Genomic DNA, 23,324 nt, shown 5'->3' with positions numbered 1-23,324 from the left:
GGAGTATTTTTAAGCTCAGCATTTTCTCGCCCAAAAGGGTCTTTTTCCGCATGTGATGCCTTCTTTTTGTCATGGCCCCCATAGTTCTGAGCTGACCCCCTCAGCCCTGTCTCCTGACTGATCACAGTGATGGTTTATTACTGTCGTCCCAGCGCTCTTATCTTTAGCCAGCAATGCTCATTTCCTTCCCCAGATTTAAATGCAAATGTGAAATTTAATGATAAATGCATTATCTGATAGGTGCGATAACACTGATTCACTGTCAGTATAAAATACACACCCCGGGGGGCTTCAAGCTAGCAAGCACAACTTGCCCAAATCCACTTTTTTCTCCCTTTCTCTCTCTCTCTCTCCGTCGCTTCTTTTTTCTCTTTTTTTCTCCTTTTATACAAATGCATGTACCTGCAACAAATTCTTGAGGTCATTTTGTGCATTAAAAGGAATCATATTTTGTGTGTTCAGCAGTGTGGGTGCGGGTTATTGCTGAGCGGTAATTGCTGTGCAACAGTCTTGTTCGATGTATTATCCATCACTTTGATGAAGTTTCTTTGAGTAAAAGGGCAAAAGGGGATAAAAATGTAGCTACATCTGCATCACATTATTGGATTCTTTTAAAAATAACCCTGTTTTTTTTGCAAGCAAGCAGTTATTAGGAATGTGTTGCTGTTAATTGAAAGGTAGGTATGCATACAGTTAAAGTTATATATTGCATGCAGACTTCTGACTCATCTGTCCATTAGTAGTTGCCATGCAAGACATAATGTTTCTTACTTTAAACCTGAAGTGTCTGCAAATCTCCTGTTGCTTAATTTTTATTCAATGTAAAACTGAATATGTTACCTAAATCTGTGCAACTTGCATGGTGGTTTAGTTACAATAACTTGATGTCTGATGTGCTCTCGTGGGGTGTCTAGGAAAGTGATATGAAAACGTGTCCTTACTTGGACCATCCCATTCATCCGGCCCCACCGCTGTGTGCCTGGTCTTCTCGCCCTGCCCGTCCATCTCCGACTCCCCTGCTTCTCGGTTGCCGTCTTCCTCTCCTGCAAGGCAGAAAGAATTAAGTTTCATAATGCACGCAAGACACGAAGTGAGCAGCATTCAATCCAAATTTAATGTTTAAGACACCTAATTTAATTAAGCACTGGGCTGTGGATTGTGCTGCCCTTGCAAAGCAGAGATTCTGATGGTAAAAATCATGCACGTTCACAACTCTGTTCTGTAACTTTGGACTGCCTTGTGATCAGATGTTGTGCAAGCTATTGTGAGTGTGTGCTTTTTCGTGCCTATGTCGTTCTGCACATGTACGTTGGCTGTGAGCTCATCAGGTCCAGCTGCACACACTTTTATGTAAAAGGCGTTCCCATGAGTGCTTGCAGGAACAGGAGGAAGCCCCATGGAACAGGAAGGAAAGCAATGTGTGGGAGAGAGGTGGCTATTTATTACCGTTTGATCTATTGTGGAGCAAGCTAGAATGTGTGTTATAGGATGTAGGGCTGATTTACAGTGTCGGGGCTCACACACACCATGCAAAGGGATATTTGGGTATCCCTCTCCTGGATGTCGCTGTTTTAAGACTTTGTTAAACTGGCCCCGCCTCTCAGCGTTCAGTCAAAACACAGGCAGCAGTGTTTGTTGAGTATCCTAAGACGGACTTACTGTAGAAAAAAAATATTTTTGCATGTCTACAGTAAGCACAGTTTGTACTCAAAGTTTATAGGCACATAAATCAGTGTTTCGTAGGTGCCCCCAGTGTGGTGCTCTAAATAAATCCACTGTGGCTGACACAGTGGTTGCACAGAGTGTCTCTCCAAACTCGGGCAAACCTGCTCGGGGGGATGTGGTGGTAGTTGATGGTTTGTGGAGGAACATTTCTTTCACTTTTGTCACCATATCGTTTCCATCCCTTTGATGTTTTAAACCCAATAGTGAACGGTCAAGGACAGGCCTGGATTACTACAATGGATTACTACACTTCATACACTCTACAAGGGAAAAAGTGCTGGATGTGTGGATTTATCATATTTTTGGATGACAGAGACAATATATTTTTAAGGATTTCCGAGGCGCGGCAAAGATTGCAATATTCAAATACTATCATACCTCTCACCACATACATATGATAAGACATACGGTATACATAGCTGTTGTCATATGGTTGTTTACTACATCTGTGCCCCCCCCCCTCCTCCCTCCAGCTCTAAGAAGGCATTTCAGCGTTAGTTATCACATTTTCAGTGACAACTGCCACGGGACGTACACTACTTCACTCCAGCGCCGTCCATCCTCAGTTAGGTTAATCTCCAGATCAAGCACACACACCATGCTTGTTTAGCTTTTTTTTTGACATGGCTCACTTCAAAGAAGGTAGCAAACATTGCCAAAAGGATGTCAGCTTTCTGCCTCACTCTAAAATAGCAGATGTATACGAAGGAAGGGAAAAAAAAGTGATACTGAAGGGAAGTCTGCAGAAATGTCCTACTTACAGTACATGAGGTCATTATGACCCAGTTTTGCTTATGCAAGTGTCTGCTTGGGCTGGCGATTTCTCCCCCACTGCTCCTCTCTCCCAGTATATTATCAGGGAGCCCACTCAACTAAATTCCCCCACTATTTATTGTTGGGCCTGAAGAACCTCTTTAGCATACTAGGCTCGTATTATGACGAGGATAACAAAGGCGTATATCAACAGTTCCTTCCAATGGAGCGGAGTTTAAAAAAAGCTGGCAAGATAACATTAAAGGCACTACCTTGATCTCAGGCGAACATGTTAAGCCCTGTAACGAAACGTATTGGAAGTGTTTAATTACAGCCCGGGAAATGAAGCTACAAGATGATTCCTTAATTAAGCAGTGATTAAGGATTTTCTGCCGTCTATCTAACACAGTTTGCAATGCATTTTAAACACAATCGCCCAGGCAACCTCACAAGGGAACAATGTCACAGGGCTTTGATGAAGTTTCCTGCACAAATGTCACTAGGAAAAAGCAGAGCAGGGGGGAAGAAGTGGTGGAGCACCACTTACTTGCTTACAGTAAAGTCTGATAAAACCTGGAATACAAGAAATACGCAGGCCTAGTTTCTGATGGTTTCATATGACATAGGAATTTTGACCCCACTCGTATAAAAATAAATTGACTGAGGTGCTCTATTTCATTCACAGAGGTCCACTACAAGAAATAGAGACTGTTTTATCATTCGAATTGAAACCCTCTGCAGTCTTATCAAGGGAGACAGATTGTCAGTGATCATCCTCTACATTATCGCCTAGATCATAATTTACATCTGGCTTAGGATCCTTTCCCCCATGCAATCAAATGGAGATACTTAAGGTTGAGCGAGGGATGGCTGAGGAGAACAGAAGGGACGGGGAGGGCTGGGGAGGCGAGGCGGCCTGCTGGGTGCAGGGTTGGCGGGCATGCAAGAGGAGCCAGTGAGCTGTTAAAATCAGCCCTATCGCTGCTCTATCAAAGGACAGCTCTCTAGCCAAATCACAGTCACACGCAGCGTGCCACACATTCAGGTCAATAAGCTTATAGGCGATTTACACAAACAATTCCTCCAGCAAGGTAGCAACAAAGTCATATTGGCTTTTTCTCTCCCTTTTAGCATTGTCTCTGACAAAGAAGCCCTTGAAAATGTCAATCTTTCGTGTGTGTGACTTTAAGGAGCTCTGAGAGCTCTAATCCTGACCACCGAGTCTAGAGACAGGTCGCAATTTCTGCAAAATGGAGTATAAGTAGTTTCAAGTCTCGGTACGCCATTGCACGTTTCTGTATGTTAGTGAATTCTAGACTCGATGACTTTAACACACTGCCACTTTTCTAAACCCATCACAGTCTGGCCGGTATTGGAGCTTGTAATGATTTTTCAGAATGTAATATTAGGGGTGGGGATGTCTGCTGCCCCCCCCAGCAGTGGCAGTGCTAGTCAGTTGATATTGCATATTTGGTTGTTGATGCAGATTATGCTGCAACAGATAAAGTCAATTCCAGGAAGCAACCTTTTTCACCAAAGTCAAGCATAGCTGTAAGACTTCTCTGCTATCTGAAAAATAGGTTTGAATTGCATGCAATTTGTGGCAGGCAGAGCACTCCAATGGAGGAAGGCTATTAGTGAAATGCCTTGCCACTGTCTCTTTAAATGCCAATAAATTCCCATCATTACAGAATCTGGCAGTTTTCCTCCCTGTCTGCAGCCTGGGTCTTTATCTCGCTCTGCCTCAGTCTCTGAGCATGTAGATCTGGCCCAGTTAGATTGTCATACTTAACAAACATTAATGATTAATTTCCTCCACTGAGTCAAATGGGGCTAAAGGGATGACTCGATTCATCTTATCGCACCACAAATTAGCATTTCCCCATATTCTCCAGCATCAACTGTGCATTAAAATTCCACATTTACCATTCTGGGCACTGGCAGCTGTGGCGAAAGAGCCAAGGAGATCTTCCTCCTGCGTTGCTGGAGATTCTGATTACTTCTGTGTTACACAAAGGCGGCATAATTAATTCTGCACTTTCTGTTTGTTACTGTAAGTCTCACTGACGGTTGCAGTTCGAATTACCCACTGAGAGGTTATTCCAAGGGTCAAGGTGGGTTTGTTATTTGTAATGTTGAGTCCTGGGTACAGAGTCCCGAGCTTTCACTTGTCACATCCTATTTGAGAAAAGAAAATGTTTTTGCCTGCATTATCGCTCTGTAATTTGAGTGCAAATGTTCACGTTTAGTTGCCCTTGATGTTTCCTGTATCCACTCACAAAACAGCAACAGAATCGGGCTGTTTGTGCCAAACGCGTCCATGTGATGCAACTTAACAGAAAGATTGTTTTACATCTAGGAAATGAGACACGTGAAATGACATGTAAATTTACTGTCGGAGCTAACTAAGGAAGTCATTTGTCATCAGACTACACTTGGAACGCAGATAGGGAACAGCTTGTGGCAACACCCTGTGCTGAACTTCGCAGATAGCCAACTATAAAAGAGGGGGTGAAACAGCAAGGTGAAATTTCACAATTTCAGTTAAAAAAAACAAGAGTATATAAAAAAAAAGGTATCTTTCCAACAATTATGGAGTCAGGTGTGTCAATAGAGTATAAATCTCCGCTGTAGAGTCAGCATGTTTGTGTCTGTGGGCTCTTCACAAGCACAGCTCCATAAACCTGAAACTGAGCGAGCAGGAGAAGTTGTTTGAGGTAAAATCCTGTTTTAATCACAGGGGAAAGTCAAGGTTATTTCTTTATATGTGTGGCTTTTTTTTTCTCCTCACAAAGCTCTTGGTAGGTAGGCACACCCCACACAACCCCCCCTCTAATTCCATGTGTATTAAATCAGTGTTACCTCTCTCTGGAGCTTCGCTATTCTACCAAGCTGCTTCTTTTCACAGCCATGACATGGGGTGTCACTGAGAACACACACCTCATACATTTCATGGAAGGTGAGTGTCCCAACTTTAATAATTAAAACCTGCACAATTTGTTGACCGTTAATGACAATATTGATCGGTGGTTCCCAAATTTGACATTGCGGCGTCAGAGCATACATTTTGAGGGGTAGTGCTCCTCCAGTAAGTAAACACTTAAGCAACAACATTTAAGCAGAATGGATCATGTCAGTGTCCTACTGTCAATTGCAACTGGTGACAGTGACATGTAGGCTAAAAAGTGACTTGATGTTGAAGATGTTACCTTACTTCATCTATAAAAATCAACATTTTATCTGCTGCTGCAGCTGCTCATATGTTTTGTATCCAAACCTGAGCCTACAAATTCATTAATAACCAAAGAGTTTTAATTAATATATTGGATAGAATATAACAATGATTCCCTTGAGATTTAGTTTAAACCAGACTAAAGCTGAGGTGATGTATAATCACAGTCAAATATATTTTGTGGATTTCCATTGCAGGGATGGAAAAACATATTTTTGCTACACACAGTTGTCTTTATTTACATGTTTTTTAATTATTCAGGAATTTTATGTTTTTAGGCCTCTAGAAATCAGCTGAAAGAAGTGCTTATGGTCTTTTCTGGGTGAGCTTGTTAGTTTGAGGAACAGTGATCACAGTCACTGTGAGATTTTGCCAAGCATCTTTTGTTATTTCAAAGCTTCCAGGAGCCTCTTTGTGAAGCCAGCATCACCTTCACAGACCACATCAACATGAGGCCCCCAGAACCCAGCCAGAGCCATGACACCATTTAATGAACAGGTTAGAGAGTCAACCATCACCCAGTTTAGAGGTTCTCGAGCCTGAGACCAGGATGGGACATCAAGGTGCTCCATGCACTTATCTGGGGAGTCCCTTTTCTGCAAGGGTAAGGCAAATGGCTGAGTCTTTGGTGGCATTCAACTTCTTGACCTTTGCGCCTTTAAGCGGCTTTGCTACTTCACCGCACTCTGATCAAAGTTAATAAGTGCTTCATATGTTAATGAAAATTGGTACTCCTCTTTGTGTTCCTACAGCTTTTTAATACCTATTATAGACTGAAACTTTTAATGGAGGTTTTAGGTCCCCCTGACAAGCCCATTTCAGAGAGTGACTACACAGATACAAGGCTAAGCTAAGACCAGAGAGTCACTGCTCAGTGGAGGAACCTTACACGGGAGACCGTATTCTCCGGGAAGCAGCAGAAGATAAAGGCCATGGGATGAGTGGCTGCTTTAAAACCCACGTTCAAGTCCGCACAGGGCTAATTACAGCACGCCATCACATTTGAGAGGGTTTAGTTAATCAAGGGGCTCTCTTTTTCCTCCTATAGTCGAGGAATAACACACTTAAACCATTTAATGCCGCCAGGATTGCGTCCTGTTTAATTCACAGCAGTTTCACATAAGTGGGGTAAATTTAAGCCACTCCGACATTAGTTTTAAATAGATCTAATTGAGGAAGGGATCATGGGGAAAATGACTACACCTGATGATTGCGCACAACTCACCACGAGGAAAAAGGGAAATTTGGATAGTACATCATTTAGGTCTTAGGGAGGCAATGGGAGACTTAGCTACTGTAAGCTTAGATAGCAGAGCAATAGAAAAAATCTGACTTAGCTTGTGTATGAAAAAGAACAGATTACTAGTGTCCCCTAAAAGTAGTATTTGACATTTGGGATTGCTATTTAGTGTTGACTTTATTCACAAACATGAGGAGCGGAGAGGAGATTTGAGGCCCAGTCCCTCACATGGTTTTATCCAAAACAATGGGAATATCAAACGGCTCTGACAGGGCGCTTTGAAGATTTTTAGAAGTTGTACTTTTTTTTTTCCTCCTTTCTCCCCCCTTGCTGCAACCACAAATGTGTACTGCACCATCTATTTCATAGCTACTGGGTTATTACAAGACCATACATTGTACTTTGAAGTTTGAGTAAGGACACATTACGAGGGAGACAAAGGCTAAAGCAAACGAGGCGTCGCTGGTAATTGCAATTTCCGAACAATTGTGCCGTTCAACTTTTTCCGGAGAACAAAAGAAAAACATTATTGATACGATTACCGGGGCATAGCCTACCTGAAACATGAAAGATTTATTTTCCTTCAATAATGTAATCCCACGAGGCACATCAGTTTAGAAGTGTGAAGAAATAATTCTAAACAATTTTCCCTTTGAAAGGAGAGAGGGGAGGCAGACATTCAAAGCATAGGTTCTTCATTAAAAAGTCAAATTTATGGCATCCGTGTGCCTGTACGAGTGGGGACACCTGGGGTAGTGAAAGCCACGCAACCGGGGGGTAGGAAGAGGTGGGGGGGAGCGAGGGAGGGGAGTCGGGGAGTCGGGGAGGGAAAGGGAGGCAGGACAAGTCTGTCATCTTCACACTGTAACCTGGAGCAGACCACAAATTAGCTCCTGTGATGGCAAGGTGTGACCGAAATGAAACAAACATACAAAGAAGCAATCTAATTGAATTGGAGTTCAAAGAGGATTCGGGCGCATTTGGCGATGCTTTATAGTGCTGGACCTCCGAGCAGTAGCAGGTGCTGCTGAGTGTTCACAGAGCTTTAGCGTTGGCTCAAAGGGAAGTGCTACGCTCTCCAGTGCATTGGTGTACCGTAGCACACCTTCACAGCACTATCACAGAGGGAGCGCCAGTGTTGCCGATGCCATCTCCCTCTCAGATCAAACCACTGCTCTTGGGTGGATTGCTGGGATCAAATATCAAAATGGATAGTTTCAACTCAAGGCAGTGATGCGGGAGAAATTCTGATGCGGACACAAGTTCTGCCAGGTTTGATTTGAACATGTTGAGGAATTTTATTAGACGCCATTGGCAGGAGTTTAACTTATTTTTGATGCTTGGCACAAGGGTTGCTTAACATATTGTCTCATATTAGGTATTAAACAGAGCAGTGTACAGTACGCCGCTCGAGGAAAAAAGCGGCTCGTGGAGTTTTGTGGAGTGAACAGTCCTCACCTTTGTTGCAGAAGAACTCCATGTCTTCGCAGCTCATGTTCTCCGTCTCGAACTCGGCGGTGAAGTTCTCCTCCGCCGAGAACTCGTCTTTGGCCAGGAGCTCGTTCTCCTCGGAGACGCACTCCTCCTCCTCTTCCTCCAGGCCATCCTCCAGAGGACCTGAGGGAACACACACACACACACATACATACACATGTACAGACACACACACACACACACACACACAAACACAAGGGAGATGTTCAGCAGTTTCATCACACCCCTTAGGCTTTCAAGGAAAAAAAAAACTCCTGCCTCTCCTTGTTTCTTTTGTTGCAATACTACAAATGCAGATGGTATTCAGCGCACAGCACTGTACACACACACACACACACACACACACTCCCTGTTCAGACACCCAGTGCAGACAAATGTAAAGCTGTGTCAATGAAGAATATTATTTCCCTCTCATATGTCGCAAAAGTCCTTCCATTATAGCGGCTGAAAGCGCCCGGTGAGACTGTGTGCTTTCTGACATGCAGCCAAGGTGAGCATTGATGTTAATCCCACTACCTGCAAAACAAAAACCTCACACAGACGGAGGGAGGGGGAAAAAAAGTTCCTTTCCAGACTTTTCATTCAGGCATCAGCATGGGAGGAGGAAAGAAAATACTTTTATTAATTTGTTAGCCTTATCACAGGGTACAATGTTGATTTTCCATTTACATTCCATGCCTCCGGGTAATACACCAGTGCAATCTTAAAGGAGACACTTTTCCGTGTGATTAATTTTTCCCCCCTCTGTGCAATATTATTTCTTTAAATCTAAATGATTTCAGAGTTTTGCTTGTAGCTGTACATCTCTTTTGGTATTTGCATATTACCATTTTTGCTTCAATCAAGGGCGTTGATGGAATTACTGTACTGCTATCTGAATTGTATTAGTTCTGAAAAACATCTCACCCGGCATTTGAATGTTATTAAGATAATGTGCATCTTGCACACCTCTTCTTCCCACCAACACATGTCTCCAATGTCAGCATATGAATTACCATAGCAAAGAAGTGATGGAGCACTTCAAGTTTAAGGTGAGTTTATATTTGAAATAATACACTCCCAGCTAAAAAAAAACCTGCGTCATTTTAACAACACAATCGAGTTCATGAAAAAAAGAAAAAGAAACCTGCCGTGTTTAAACTGAATAATCATATCAAAAGTGCTGCCATCACCGGCTGCTAGATGTGGATGCTGTCTCCGTCTCTGCCTGTCACACATGAGCTATGTTGCAGCCTCCTGCGCATCATCCTGGAGCTCAAACAGAGTGCGCTGATATCCTCTCGACACCTTTCAGTGTGTTTGTTCTATTGTAGAGGGAGTGAGCCCCTCAGCTTTAATAAAGCAATAATTTCAGTTCAGAAAAGTGGGGCTGGTGTGCCTCTCCTGTTTCTCTTTCTTCCCGCACCGAGCCTCATAAAAGACCCCCCTGATGTCCACAAACTGCTTGCTCTTTTCATTAGTCTTATAAATTACTCCTTTGTAGAAGCCTACATCTGCAGGAGCCATGGACATGAAAAGAATTAGCACACAGATCTCTAATAGACACTGTGGCGGCAGAGTGCTGCTTTTAAATTAGGATACAGTTTTATGATCTTATCTGATGCCTTCTGCTGATTCGCTGAGGAGGCAAGTGAGGCGTGAAGTGACTCGATGAGTCTACCATCGCTTAAGATGATACCAGGAGATAAATATCGCAGTATCAAGGGGAGATTGTATGACTGGCGTTAAAAGCTCCTGCCAAGGCAATTGAAGACAGTGTGAAAGAAAGCGGGGAAATACATTTCTATACACACACACACTCGGTACACATTCCATTACACAGCTGAATAAGAACTGTGTGTACAACTAAACGATTCTTCCTCTGTTGCCAGCAAATACAGCAAGCACTGTTGCACCATAGAAAATAGACCTACAGTGTGTTGCGATAATAAGGGTAAAGGGAGATTAAAGATAAACTTCATGGTCAATAAGACACAAAGATTAGGTAGATAAGATGAGATAGAACTGAGGTTTAATAGACTCAGAATAAGGGCATCTCACTTCCCCGCTCTCACAGATAGTAACTAAATGGAGCGTTTTCAAACTGATAGAGATACTGGAGGCCTTACTGAATATGGAAAAATGAAATACTCCACCCAGCTGGAGACTTTCTAGGGGGGTCTGATGGTTACTTCTTGGAGACCACGTAGATTACCGAAGTTTGTTCGCATCCTCACATGTTTAGTTTATTATACAGTATTCATTGCATGGAGAGACCTGAAATTATTTCAGAGACAGCAATGATAAGAATAATGACTTTCTAAACGACCAGCACCACACTCCTAACTCATTTTCTGATAGTGGCGTTCCTGCTATATTTAGTTGTGTACTGTTTAAAATCCTGTCACATTCACTGTGTGACCCGCGCTTGTTGGTGCATTTCTATAGGGTCTTGCTGACGAATTGGGCCAGAGGAATGTCTGCTGCTTCACCCTCTTATCAAGCCTCCTCTGGAGTTTAGATGGCCAATGACACCGCGGGGAGAGCGTCTGCGCTGCTCTTCACCACAGAGCAGGCCAGTGCAAACGGGGCGGCCTCATTACAACACACACAAAGATCTGTTTAAAAAAACTTAGCAGTTTTAAACGGGAGTTGATCCTGGAAGTGACAACGCAGCATAAACACAGCGGTTGGAAAGCTCCTCGGAAATCTGTCGGGAATCTAAATCCCGTCTTTCTTTCTTTTCTTTTTTTTTGGTCATGTTTTCTGCATCTGTTTTGCTCTGGTAATCTGAGACGACCGTGCTGCTCCAAGTGGGCGTCTCAAACTTGCATAGTGTTTACAGAAGAAAAAAAGCGACACCATCAGCTGGTGAATTTTCTTTTGGTAATTTCTTTAAAAAGAATCCTCTTAAATCAAGCTCCTCTAAGCCACACGAAAAAACACTGTAATAAATAATCATAAAAATGATTAACTGATTGATTTAGGAGGCAGAGATACCAAATATTCAATGGTTCCTGCTTTCCAAAAGTCATGATGTCTTACTTCTATCATTTGAAACTGTCACACATTAACTTGTGTAGTCAGAACCTGGCTTTTTTCACAATTTTCATTATATAAGGGAATAATAAAATAATGATGAATAGAAATAAAATTGAAAAGAAAAACATTATGTTAAATGGTATACAGTTATGTTTGGATATTCTTCCACATCCAGGCCTCTCAAAGTCCATGAAATTAAATAATATGAGAAAGATTTAACTGCTCATCGTCTTCATTAAGGCCAGAACCTGTGACAAAGACTTTATATCCCAAGAGGTCACAAGCCACAAAGGTTCGGCAGCACTCGTCTAAACAATTAATCAATTAATCATGAAAAATAACCATTAGTTTAATAAAGAGAATGATCAGTAGTTACAGCCGCACAATAATCATCAGTAATCCTGAGCCTGGCAGCTGCTTTGCTCTGTTCAGACTGTCCTGTGTTCATTTATGAGCTTCACTTTCTAGAAAATGTTTGATTTTGCTAAAAAAAAAACTAAAAAAAAACGCTCCAGCACAAAGACTCATATCTGCTCAATTTTATGAGAAGGTTTTAGGAAACTGCACCCGGTCTCAACTTCCTCTCTGTCATGGTCAGTGTCCAGGTATCCCCCCTGCAACTCCCCACTGCCGTGCCATCCACACCCTCCACCCTGAACTGTATCATCCACATTCATCAGGCTCTTCCTCTGCTGACTAGTGAGAGAAATCTCAGCCCTGTTCAAACAGTCGTGCAGCAGGAGCAGCAGGCAGGAGCAGCCAATGCTAATAGAGACATTGGTAGCTGAATGCAGGCTTGATCACAGTGGCTCTTTTGTTCATGGCATGGCCTCTGTCTGATAGGGATCGGCCATGCGGAGTGGAGCTCCGGAGAGGGATATGGTAATGCCCCCACTGAGTCTATAAAATGGGGTGATACTCTGAGACCATATGATGGACAGAGGATTAATGAGTCACAGAGGAAGGGGAGCAGGAGAAGAGAGGAGTAGTAGGCTACGGACAGAGGTGGTGGAATATCTTTCAGGGAAAACACACAAGTCTGTGCCTCAGTGGACTAAAACAGAAAATGGAAAAAACACACAGATGTGCCAGGCTTGCCTTGGAAACTCACATTTTTTTCAAAAATAAAAAAAGAAGAAGGAAGAGCTATAAACAAACGTGTGTGTGTATGTGCAAAAAATGTATGAGTGACTGCTAATTTCATGGCATGCCTTTTCAGCCGTCCGCAATGTGGGGAGCTTGTGGCCGGGCTGTGATAGCGATACCTCACATTATCAGCAGGCTCCACAGTGTGATGTGTGGATCACAAACCCAGCCTCCTCTATAGCTCCCTAATTAGAGGTGAGGTAATTGAATCTGACAGAACAAAGCGGCAGATCTCTATAAGCATGGAAATCATTTTTGCTCCCACCTATACAGTTTTTCATCCAAAAGGTCCATTGAAAATGTGTCCAAGCTGGCCTGGGGATAAAACGTAGCACCTGAGACTAAACATGAATGCATAATGCAGCCCTAAAATCCAACAGGGCCACACCGCTCAACCTCTGCCAAACTCCACTGCTCCCTGTAAACTGGCCCTTTGTGCCAACACTGATACTGGGGGCCTTCCTCACTTCCAGGTGAACACACACATACTCCGCAGGACTCTTCAAACTTCTGCGCCGGGGAGGGGATATAGAAATATAGACTCTGTCTCCAGCCGCTGTGAGCCAGGTCGGCTTAGATACACAATTCATATGTTTACCCCCACAGCTGGAGAAGTAGAAGAAAAAAAGAAAAAAAAAACGGATGAGCACTTACTCTCTGACAACAAAGTGTGGAAATAGAAAGAAACAATTTCATCTCATCTTGCAGGAAAGGTTGGGAAGTGAAAGAGAGCGAAGAGAAAGAGAGGGAGGAGAGAGTGGTGAGAGGCGAGGAGAGACTGGGGGCCATACTCTCTCCTTAGCTCTAATGACCTTTGGGAAGCAGAGGGCTCCCTCAGCCTTGGAGGAGACTTAGTGTATATGTTACAGGGCTCAAGCCTCTAATTTAATCCTTGATCACTGTAATGAAATAGATACCATTTACGCAACTCTTAATAGCTTAATATGCTACAGGAACCCTCAAAGGAATTTTTCATTTCAAACATCTTTTTTCGTACGGCGCAAATGTTAAAAAAAAAAAAAGAAAGAGCCTTTTCCAAGTTGTACACTGTGATCAAACTAAATGTGGAGCTAATGCGGTAACACAAGTCAAAAGTAAATTAACATTTGTATATTGTCTGTGAATGGCAGCTTGTGTGTGAATGTGTTTGTGTATGTGTGTGTGTGTGTGTTTGTGTGTGTATGTGTGTGTGCTGGGAGGAGCGTGGAACAGCTTCAGTGGAGACTGATGTGTTCTCAGAGCCGCAGTCTGTGACCAAGTATAAGCGATGGTATTGTTTAACTTGATTTTCCGGTTGCTAAGCAATGTAATTCTCGTGATTAGAAATGGCTGCCTTCCTAAATTTGGGCACTTACAATCAACAGTCAACAAACTGCTTGAAAACTCAGCACCAATGCTCGTCTGGAAATTGTGGTGAAAAAAAAAAAAAAAAAAAAAAAGAGGGAGGGAGGGCGGTTTCATCACGGGGGGATGAATAAATGTATTCACATCCTTGTAAAACACACACACACACATAGAGAGAGAGGAACAGCACAACAGATGACAAGGTATCTAAATGTAATCTGATGACATCATGCATTTAGATGGCCCACTAAGTTTACATTACTGTACGTTTGTGCTTCATGCAGAGAGAGGGAGACACACCCATCGTCTGGGAAACAGTATCACTATCACTGTCTGCAGAGCCGCTGGAAATGTTACCCAGATGCAGAATAATGTTATGATTTATTTTTGTTCACTATTTCAAATGCTGTTAGCATAATTCTGTGGAGTATCTTACTCCAATCAGACACAACGTTGGATCCCAGCATGTTTGCGGAGTTGCTAAGTTCTGTGTTGTTGCGCCCAGTGTTTCTGTCTGGACTGTTGAAGGGGAATAACACACTCTTACTTCTTTATCCAATGAATTTGAATTGGAATGGCATGAAAACATGCTGGCATTTGACTATGCCATTAAAATGCTGGAGGCACCTCTGAGCGTGCCCGAGGGCTTCAGCAGATGCCAGCCAGTTTCTCTGTGGAGTTAGCTGGGTCCTGCTTCACTCTACTGCCTCTACTTGTCTCTCTTGAGTTTTACAGACACACATACACACACTTTCTCTCTCACACAAACACACACACACTTCCAAGTGGACACTGGTACAACGTTTGGTCCATAAAAGTCACAAAGCTTGTCCTCCAAGTAATATGGGCTTAGCTAATGCTTCTCTTCCAGTGTAACATTTGCTTTGCAGGGGCAGCGGGCAGATTAAAATGCTGTTAAAATGGTGGGGCGTGTTGCATTTAGGTGCTTCCTGTTACACTCTTTGCTTCTCCTCTGGCTGAATGATTTATTAGTGTCATTCTGTTACTTCTAAGGAAATAAAAGTTAACCATGTGCCTGTACACCAGATGTGACAGCTGAAACAAAGCAGGTAAAATATGTGTGGTCTTAATTACTGGTTTATAAGTGAGCTTTTCACTAGAATGTTCACTTTTAATGAAGCCATTGAGTGAGGCTCCTCCAGGGAGCTATCATGGTTAAGTGGGGGCATCCATCTTCAGCCATTGGCTTGTCTGCAGACGAGTGGAGGCTCTGTCTACAGCACGCTCACCTCATATTGGCTCACTTTATCTCCACTAAGTAAAAAGTCTGTTGGAAGGTGCTAACAGTGGCAAGAAAAGACTTTTCTCAAGCAGCTCTGATGAGGCCGAGGGAGTTTTCATCCTGTGGAGGCAGCGGGCACCTCACTGTGTCTAAGTAAGTGCTTAATAAGATGCTGCTGTTTAACCTGAAAAGCATCACATTCATCACATTCACTGGCCTCACTGTGGCGGCGGGAAACAGCAATATTGTAAAACTAACGCTAAAACTGCCTCTGCAACAAATAGCTTTTAGTGGAGCGACGTTTCAAAGAATTTAATGGGGAGCCTTCAAGAAAAAGAAAAACGATTACTGTATCAAATAATGTAGATAAAACAATATTTCCCCATCAAGGAATTTCTATGAAATGGATATATCTAAGATGTCAATTTCATCCCAGTATTGTGAGGGATGGGGGGTTCCTTTTGCAATAAATTCTTCATTAATTCAATTCTAATTTGCCTCTGGTTCCTATTTCTACTATTGATAGTTCCACTTCTTAATACCTCGGATAAGGGGGAGAAAATCATTGCAATAACTCAGTGGAGACTGTGAGCAGCAGATATGATCTAAATATTACCAATGCCAAAAGAAGTGTGAAGTCTGATGAACATTTCAAAAGAACAATTCTTTATGGATCAGCTAAATCTTTTCCACTTTTTAATTAAAAGTAAAGAAAATAGAAGTTAATTATCCTGTAAAGATTAGCTGGTGGGCATCTTTCTGTAAATTAGTTCTAATTAAAAGGAAATTGTCAAATGACATTCAAAGCACTGTCCTTTAAAACACAGACTGAGATGGGCTTTTTTTTCTCTCCCTCCCCCTCCCCCCCCTCAACCTCCCTCCTAATTCTTGATCTGGCCATGTGAAGCTTCTTGCTGGAAGATTAGGATTCTGCCAGTGCTTCAGACAGCGCACACACACACACACCCACAAACCCACACACACACACACACATCCGCACACACACGCTCCATGCTCCCTGGATAGCAGGCCTCTAGCACACTGTGAAATAGTGCTGCATCAATGGGGAGCTAGTGGCTGCTGGAGATAAATACTTCTCATTGATAAATGATTGCGCTGATTAGCTGCTTGAAACTTTTATATCAGGCCGATACTGGCTTTCTGTGAAATATCTGATATTGGTCTTGTGCTCTATATAGTCCAGTGCGGAAACATGATGAGCTGACAACTTTCCTGATCGATTCCAATGATTTTGTCTTAAAATTGTCTCTATCATCGTGCTGTTGAACACTTGGGATACTTTGATTCATGAAAACCTGCTTCCTCAAAAAGGATGATGAGTTAGTGAGGGAGAATATAAAAAAAACTGTGTCATACAATCATCATATTGAAAGAAAGTGAGCCAAAACACATGGTAATCATGTGATTGTCAATAGTGAACCAGGGTAATAGCAGTTTTCCATCTTCTACATTAGTTTCTTTTGAGTGACCAACGGTTCATTCAGTTTACTGTCATGTAACACAAGAGAATCTGCACATTTAACTGGAGAACATTGAACGTCTCTGCTTGAAAAACGGCTTCAAACCATTGATTATCACAAGAGCGACATCGAATTTAATGCTGATCGACTAACTAATCTAATCCAACCTCATTATCAATGATTAATGAAAACCTGTTTGCACGACGCCTCTTCTCCAACTGAAACAAAAGAACGCTAACACGTGAACACGCACAAACACTCCACTATCATTACTTCACAAATAAATGATGAATCAGACTAGTCTCCTGGTGTGTGTACTGTAGCTTTCATCTGATTTCATGTGGATTTCATCATTCATTGTCTGGGCTCGGGCTGTTGCACTTCGCACCGCTATGAGAAGCAAGATTCCAGCAGTATACAGTCTGACAGAAGAGAGAGGAAAACAGTGCTGAAGCCCCTCCATCTGCTCCGGCTAATGATGATGCTCTCCCTGGCCTGGAGCAGAACTGTGTGAGGGAGATTTACACCCATAATACCCCTGGGGGCTCTGGAGCGGCACCATGCTCCAAAACACCGTCACTCCATCACTTTCTATATGATAGCTGGCAGAGCAGGTAACAATGGACCAGCAACAATGTCTTTTTGTATTACTGACAAGTGCCTTATTTGGTTGACATAACCTGCCTCGGTGTCTGAGGAGTGGCACTGAGCACACAGGAAAATGGATGACAGCTACACCATTGAGACATTGTGCAGTTGCAACAATCATACCAGACTATGTTTTTAAAAAATACCCAGCGGTGTGTGTGATATGAGGCGGGCGAGAGCAGCAGTGACTGAGGGGGAGCGGTGGCTGTCTTTGCAATACACTAATTGGAATGATGGCAGGAGGGGAAATCAGGCATCACAGTGAGCTAAACTGAGCAGAGCTGCCTTTTTCCATTTACCCTATTATAAAGGTTTATAAGTTGTAATTGTCCTTCAATTTGGGAGCTTTAGACCCACTGTAAAGCTCTGTGTGGGACTAGCCTTGACATCTATCTCCTGAAACAAGTGAGTTAAATGGTGAGAGGCAGAAAGAAAAAGACCGTGAACGCGCATGTGTGAGAGAGTGAGAGTGAGAGAGCGTCTAATACAGGGGGGAGAGAGAGGGGGAGGAGGGGTGTAGAGAGCTCCACTCCTCAGGGATTGAGTGTTCACACACAGTAAATGGAAGTGGCACAGCTCTGACCTTTGAGCCGCAGCATACGAGTAAAGTGAAGGCGCTGTCAAAATATTGCTTCAGAAATGACAATCCACCTCGCCAGTCCCAAGTCTTGACATGGCAGGCAAGTGGAGAGCCGTAACCTGCTGATCCCGACATTACAAATGAGGGGATTATCATGACAACAAACCGCAGCTCGACACACTGCATACCCTAAAGATATTCTGGCATTGCCCCTTATTATCAGCAATGTCCCACACAGATAGCCAGCGATGACACTCGGAGCCAGGCGTCATCTCCACCCTCCTCCTAAAAAAAAAAATCAAAAAAAAAAAAAGAAAATCGAAAGGAACAGGAGTCGTTCTGTGTCAGAATCCCCCAAAAATAAAATTTCAAATCAGGTTTACAAAGTAACTTCTCCCTATCAGTATCAACTTCGCCGTTCTGATAATACGCTTACGCGGTTTCACACTTGCAACTTAGGATTTGGCAGTTGAGCAGCTTCTTTGCATCTTCATTTACACCCATGTAATACTCAAGTCCACAGAGAATAACTCAATCGTAAAGAATACCAAAATATCACAAGCAAATTACTAGTGCTCTGAGAGGAAGCTTGGGAGGAACAAAGACAGGCAGCCATAATTATATCCTGGCGTGTATAGCATGTCAATCGGCCACCTTCGTTCTAGAGGGCATTCCCCTGGGCCCCTCAGGCATCAAAATGATGTCCAAATTATTTTGTGCTCTATTGCAGCATGGCGCGATTATCATATTTACTGGTGGTGCATTATGACAACATTGATGTTTACACCTGTCTCTGTGAGAAGGCAAGGTTTACACTCGGTAATTTAGCAAATGTACAGTATGCATATGAGCTTGTTGGCAGGGATTTAAATTAGGTCAGAAATGGAATATATCAATAGCAACCCATATGTGCATCTTTCTTTTTCTTTTTTCTCCCTCCCCTCCCCAGCCTTCTTTGCTCAGAAGCTTGGCGATGAAGCAGCTTGACGACTGCAGAAGTGTGATATGTGCAAATCACATTTGCAGATGAGCTTGAAACTCCTTTTAATATTCAGATATCAGACATCCCGCACTGAGAAGCCCGCTAAGACGCGATTCGGGGGAGAAAAGCAAGATCCGCGTCATTAAGGGAATCGTTAGAGGCTCGGTTTACATTTTACATATTTCACAAAAATGTACAACCAAGTAAAAACATCACCAGTTATCTGTGATAACAATGCAAATTTTTGTCAGGGAGCGCATGAAGATTCTGTCAAAATCCAAAGTCGCTCAGGTCTTTCTTTTCTCTTTTTTTTTTCTCCCTCTCTGGCTTAACACCCTCAGCTTATTGGCGCTTTGATTTCTTTCATATTTTTTCCCTGAGAAGTCACACAGGCTTGTGGAGTCAAAGACGGTGAAAGGTATGTTTGCCACGAGGCACAGGAACACGTGTCCCCATAGCCTGCCAATAGCTCATCAAACACACAGGCCTGCGGATGGATGCGAGCCCGGCTGGCGTTTAGGACGTCTAAACAGCATCCGCTCTGCCACACACACCATCCCTGACTCCTTGTTTACTTGCTTTCAGTCAGAGCCACAAAGAACAGCCACCGTTTCCTGACCGCTCTTTTCTGCCCACGAACGCAGCGCGATGACAACAACGCCACCACAAGGTTGCATTTTTCTTCGTCGTACCTTGCTCCTTTGTGGCGTACAGTACAGTAGTAAGCTCTGACAATAATTTTTTTTTTTGCTGCTTTTACAGCCTCAACTTTTTCATTGGATGACAGAACATAGCCCCTGCAATTTCCCCCTACCTCCTTCATTTCCCCGTGTCTTAGCCCTGCACCAAATTTGTCTCTGTGCCATTTTAATTACAGCCAAGGCAATCTTTATGGTGGTATTCTGCGAGAACACCAATCTGCAAAAAAGGTGATAAGTAGAGCCGCCACCCAGCTTTGGTATCAGTAATAAACAGACACTTAATTGAATAATTTGACCTAAGAGGCTGATCCTGGGAAATAGCATGTTGGAAAAATTATTTTGAATATTGAAGACAGTTCAGTGTTTTGCATGACGCCTGCAGTCGGAGAACACACAGTGGATTTGGCTGGTTGCCCGCCAACTCGCCAATGTGGGCCATGGTGAGTCTTTACAGAACAGATAAGTGAGCCTTTGGTATCCTGGAAGCACTCAGATGTGTGTGTGTGTGTGTATGTGTGTGTGTTTTGATGGGGCGGGTGGGGGGTGGCGGTGTATGTATGTACGGGTCTGTGTGTGCAGGCGTGTGCGTGCATGTGTCCGATATGTATGGTACTGGGAGGGAGGGGCCGAGTGTGAAGTGTGCCCACTTGAGGTCCATCTCCAGCTAGCAGCCACATGGGCACATCCCCCTACATCCCTCAACCCAAAACACACACACACACGCGCACACACATACACATCCACACAGCAGCTTTCCGCAGAGCCTTAGAGACAATGACTCGCAGGCCCTTCCTGTTTAAGGATAGCTGTCAGAGGATGATGGCTCCGATTCAACACTGCAGCAGGTTTGCACAGAGCTCCCTGATAAAAACGGAAAAAAGCAAAAGCCTCCACTCTCTCCTCCTTTCTCTCTCTCTCTCTCTCTCTCTCTCTCTCTGCCTCTTTCTTTCTCTCACTCTCTCCATCACTCTCCCTCTCCCTCCACAGTTCAACACTGATTTGACTGCTAGCATAATTTTGCAGAGGAGACTATTTGCAGATGCAGCAGAGTTATCAATCCGAACAGACACACAATCCGGGTCCAATGTCACTTCTCCTCATTATGTTAATGGTTAATACATGCAAATGAAAACATTCCGGCAATTTGATTTCTTTGAAGATAGTTTGCATATTGTCTTAGCCATAATGATGGTACACTTTCTCCCCAGCTTCGATTTATGCAAGGCTAGTTAGTTCATTTTTATCAGCTCTGAGTTCATTTCTAGGGCTACTGGAATGTGTTTTCCCCTTCCCCTCACTATTTAACTAATTAGGATTCAGGTACCATAAGCAGATTTTTCACGCTATTGGTGTTTTTCTTAATTAAGAAACAAATGAATTCTCCCCAGCAAAATAGATGGAACAACGGGATAGGGTGCCAGGGGCCAGATGCGGCGCTTCTTAATTAGAAGTCACTCCATTGTCTGAGGTTTTTTAATGAAGCTCCAATCTAAATGGATATCAAAAAAGCTTCTAGTGAAGAAAAAAAAAACACACACACACATACATACACACACACACACACATGCACACATACTGGCCATTTAAAATAATAAGGAAATAAAGATAATGAAAGACAAAAGATATGTACTGGCAGCCCCGGCTCACACCTCCAGTTCAGTGCATGCAGTGCTCTCGTCACCTCTGGATGAGCCCTATTAAAACAGCTCGATCCCTCGCCTGCCCCTGCCTGCCTGCAGCCATGTCTAATGTTCTGCCAAGCCAACAGTGAAACACTCTCTTTTCAACTTCTCATCAAAGGTGGAAGTTTCATTACCCCGTGGATGGTTATCAACTAACTATTTCTGAAAACTGTTGAGGCTGTCAACTTCCTGTTTTGGCTTGAGTAACAGTGGGGCTATATAGCAGAAACCACGCTTCAACATATCAATGTCATTTGTGATAGGCTGATGTTCTGTGCAGGGAAGGCCGACGCAAAATTTCCAATTAGCTGGAACAAATTGTCATCTGAACACAATATGGAAGATAGAAATAGTGGTGAGCAATTAGATTCGAGCACCTGGGATGTATATACGCTGTATAAAAAAGAAAAAAAAAAAAAAAGCTGATGGAACAAAAGAAAGGCTTTGTTTTGAAGTTAATTTGCAGGGTTTTATTTTCTACGTGTGAAGCCCAATCATCTCGGTCAGCCTCAGTGATGCTGCTGTGCTGGTGACTGAGGGCGATAACATCGGGGCTGTTTTTGACTGAAATAAAACCCGTGGCATGCCCATATGTGCTGCCAACCCCATCAGTTCTTCTTCAGACGGCATGGCTTAGGAGCTCCCAGAGGATGGGCCAGTGCCCACTGATACGGGCCCAGCAACCATCTTGTCCAGGCCAAGTATCCCTGCGCCCAGGGGCTGTGCCATCAATGCCATGACTTGTGCCAGACTGGATCCCACCCAGCAATCCATTTCAAAGGCTTTTTTTTTTTTTTTTTTTTTCTTAACGGATCAGGTATGCAGTGTGATTTTCCTTTCCCTTTGTAATGTGCCGTGTCAAAGGCGAGCTAGTCTGACTTTAAAGTCATATACTAGTTTTTTCCGCCTTTCATTTGGGAAGAAGACATAATTGATTTCTGACTTTCCAAATGTCAAGTTGGAAGAGATTAGAAAAAAGAGCAATGTCCTAAAAATCAATCAGCAATATGGCCACCTTGAGTTGGATGTTATTTAGTATTTTGAGCTTTTATTTATGCATAATTTATTCAATCAGAAGTGAGAAAATACTTCACTATCTGCATCATCTAAATTATTCTGGCTCTTATGGAGCGACACCTTCTTGAGCAACAAATTCAGTAACAGCGAGATACAATATTTGGAGTCTAAATAAGCCAAAACATTAAAAGTTCATCACTTCATCACTTACTCATGCAGAATATTTGAATGAAGTACAATTTGCTGATAAATTCCTCCAGGTTCATGGAGTGAAAAACCGATTTCTTTTGGTAACTTTCTTAATAAAAAGTCACATTTTAAACACTTCCATTTATCCACAAATTACCATAATCCTCTGGATGTTCACTCATGTGCTCTCTCTCTCATTTGGAGCATTACTTGTTTATTTATATCTGTGAATGAGATTAGAGGGGAAGATTACTTAGCGCAGACACATGAATAGCGATCAAAGACTGGAGGATAATGTAAGTCTTTCAGTGATTGCTCAGCTCTTTTCAAATCTACCGGTGGTGTATTAGAACAATACAAGTGGCTGTGCTCCATATAGTGTGACAACAATAATACAAAATCCTCAGGGAGTGAACCGCATGTAAACACTCCAGATCAACACACAGTACACTGGCACAAAGTGTCCTCTAATGCAGCAAAAATTAGCTTTGATCCTGACGAGGGCACGGCAAAGTAGCAATCAGCGCGGTGAAATGGCATCACTTGTCGAACACACGTTAAACGCAGTTTGAGAAAAGGTCTGGTTGTGTATCTGTGCAGAGCAAATACCTTTTACACAACGACTGTAGCTCAACTGGGGAACATCAGCCACGAGTAAACAAGCAACATTATGTCCTTCTGATTATTCAAAACAAAAATGTGGACACAAATATGACACCCTCTCATCCAGATGATTTATGGAGGCTGTTGTGATAGCTGAATTGTCTCTCTCTGTCTGCCTGTGCTGCAACACATTTGAAGGAAGCACTGGTCCGGCCAATTATTGGTGGCAGGACAGAGAGAAAC

At 42.9% G+C, this 23,324-nt stretch overlaps 1 protein-coding gene across 1 annotated transcript in view; it reads right to left on the bottom strand.

The window, feature by feature from the left end:
* Positions 1-23,324, bottom strand: part of zfpm2a (zinc finger protein, FOG family member 2a) — a gene marked incomplete at its 3' end in the record, with an annotated part of 116,862 nt that overhangs the window by 76,313 nt on the left and 17,225 nt on the right. Inside the window, exons 2-3 of the mRNA XM_083990197.1 lie at positions 8,409-8,567; positions 942-1,043 (exon numbers count right to left, since the gene is read on the bottom strand). Coding sequence (XP_083846323.1) covers positions 942-1,043; positions 8,409-8,567 — 261 coding nt within the window. The remainder of the gene's footprint in view (positions 1-941; positions 1,044-8,408; positions 8,568-23,324) is intronic.

Source organism: Trachurus trachurus (genome assembly GCF_905171665.1).
Source record: "Trachurus trachurus genome assembly, chromosome: 16".
Taxonomy (NCBI): domain Eukaryota; kingdom Metazoa; phylum Chordata; class Actinopteri; order Carangiformes; family Carangidae; genus Trachurus; species Trachurus trachurus.
This window is presented reverse-complemented; position numbering and strand designations above follow the sequence as displayed.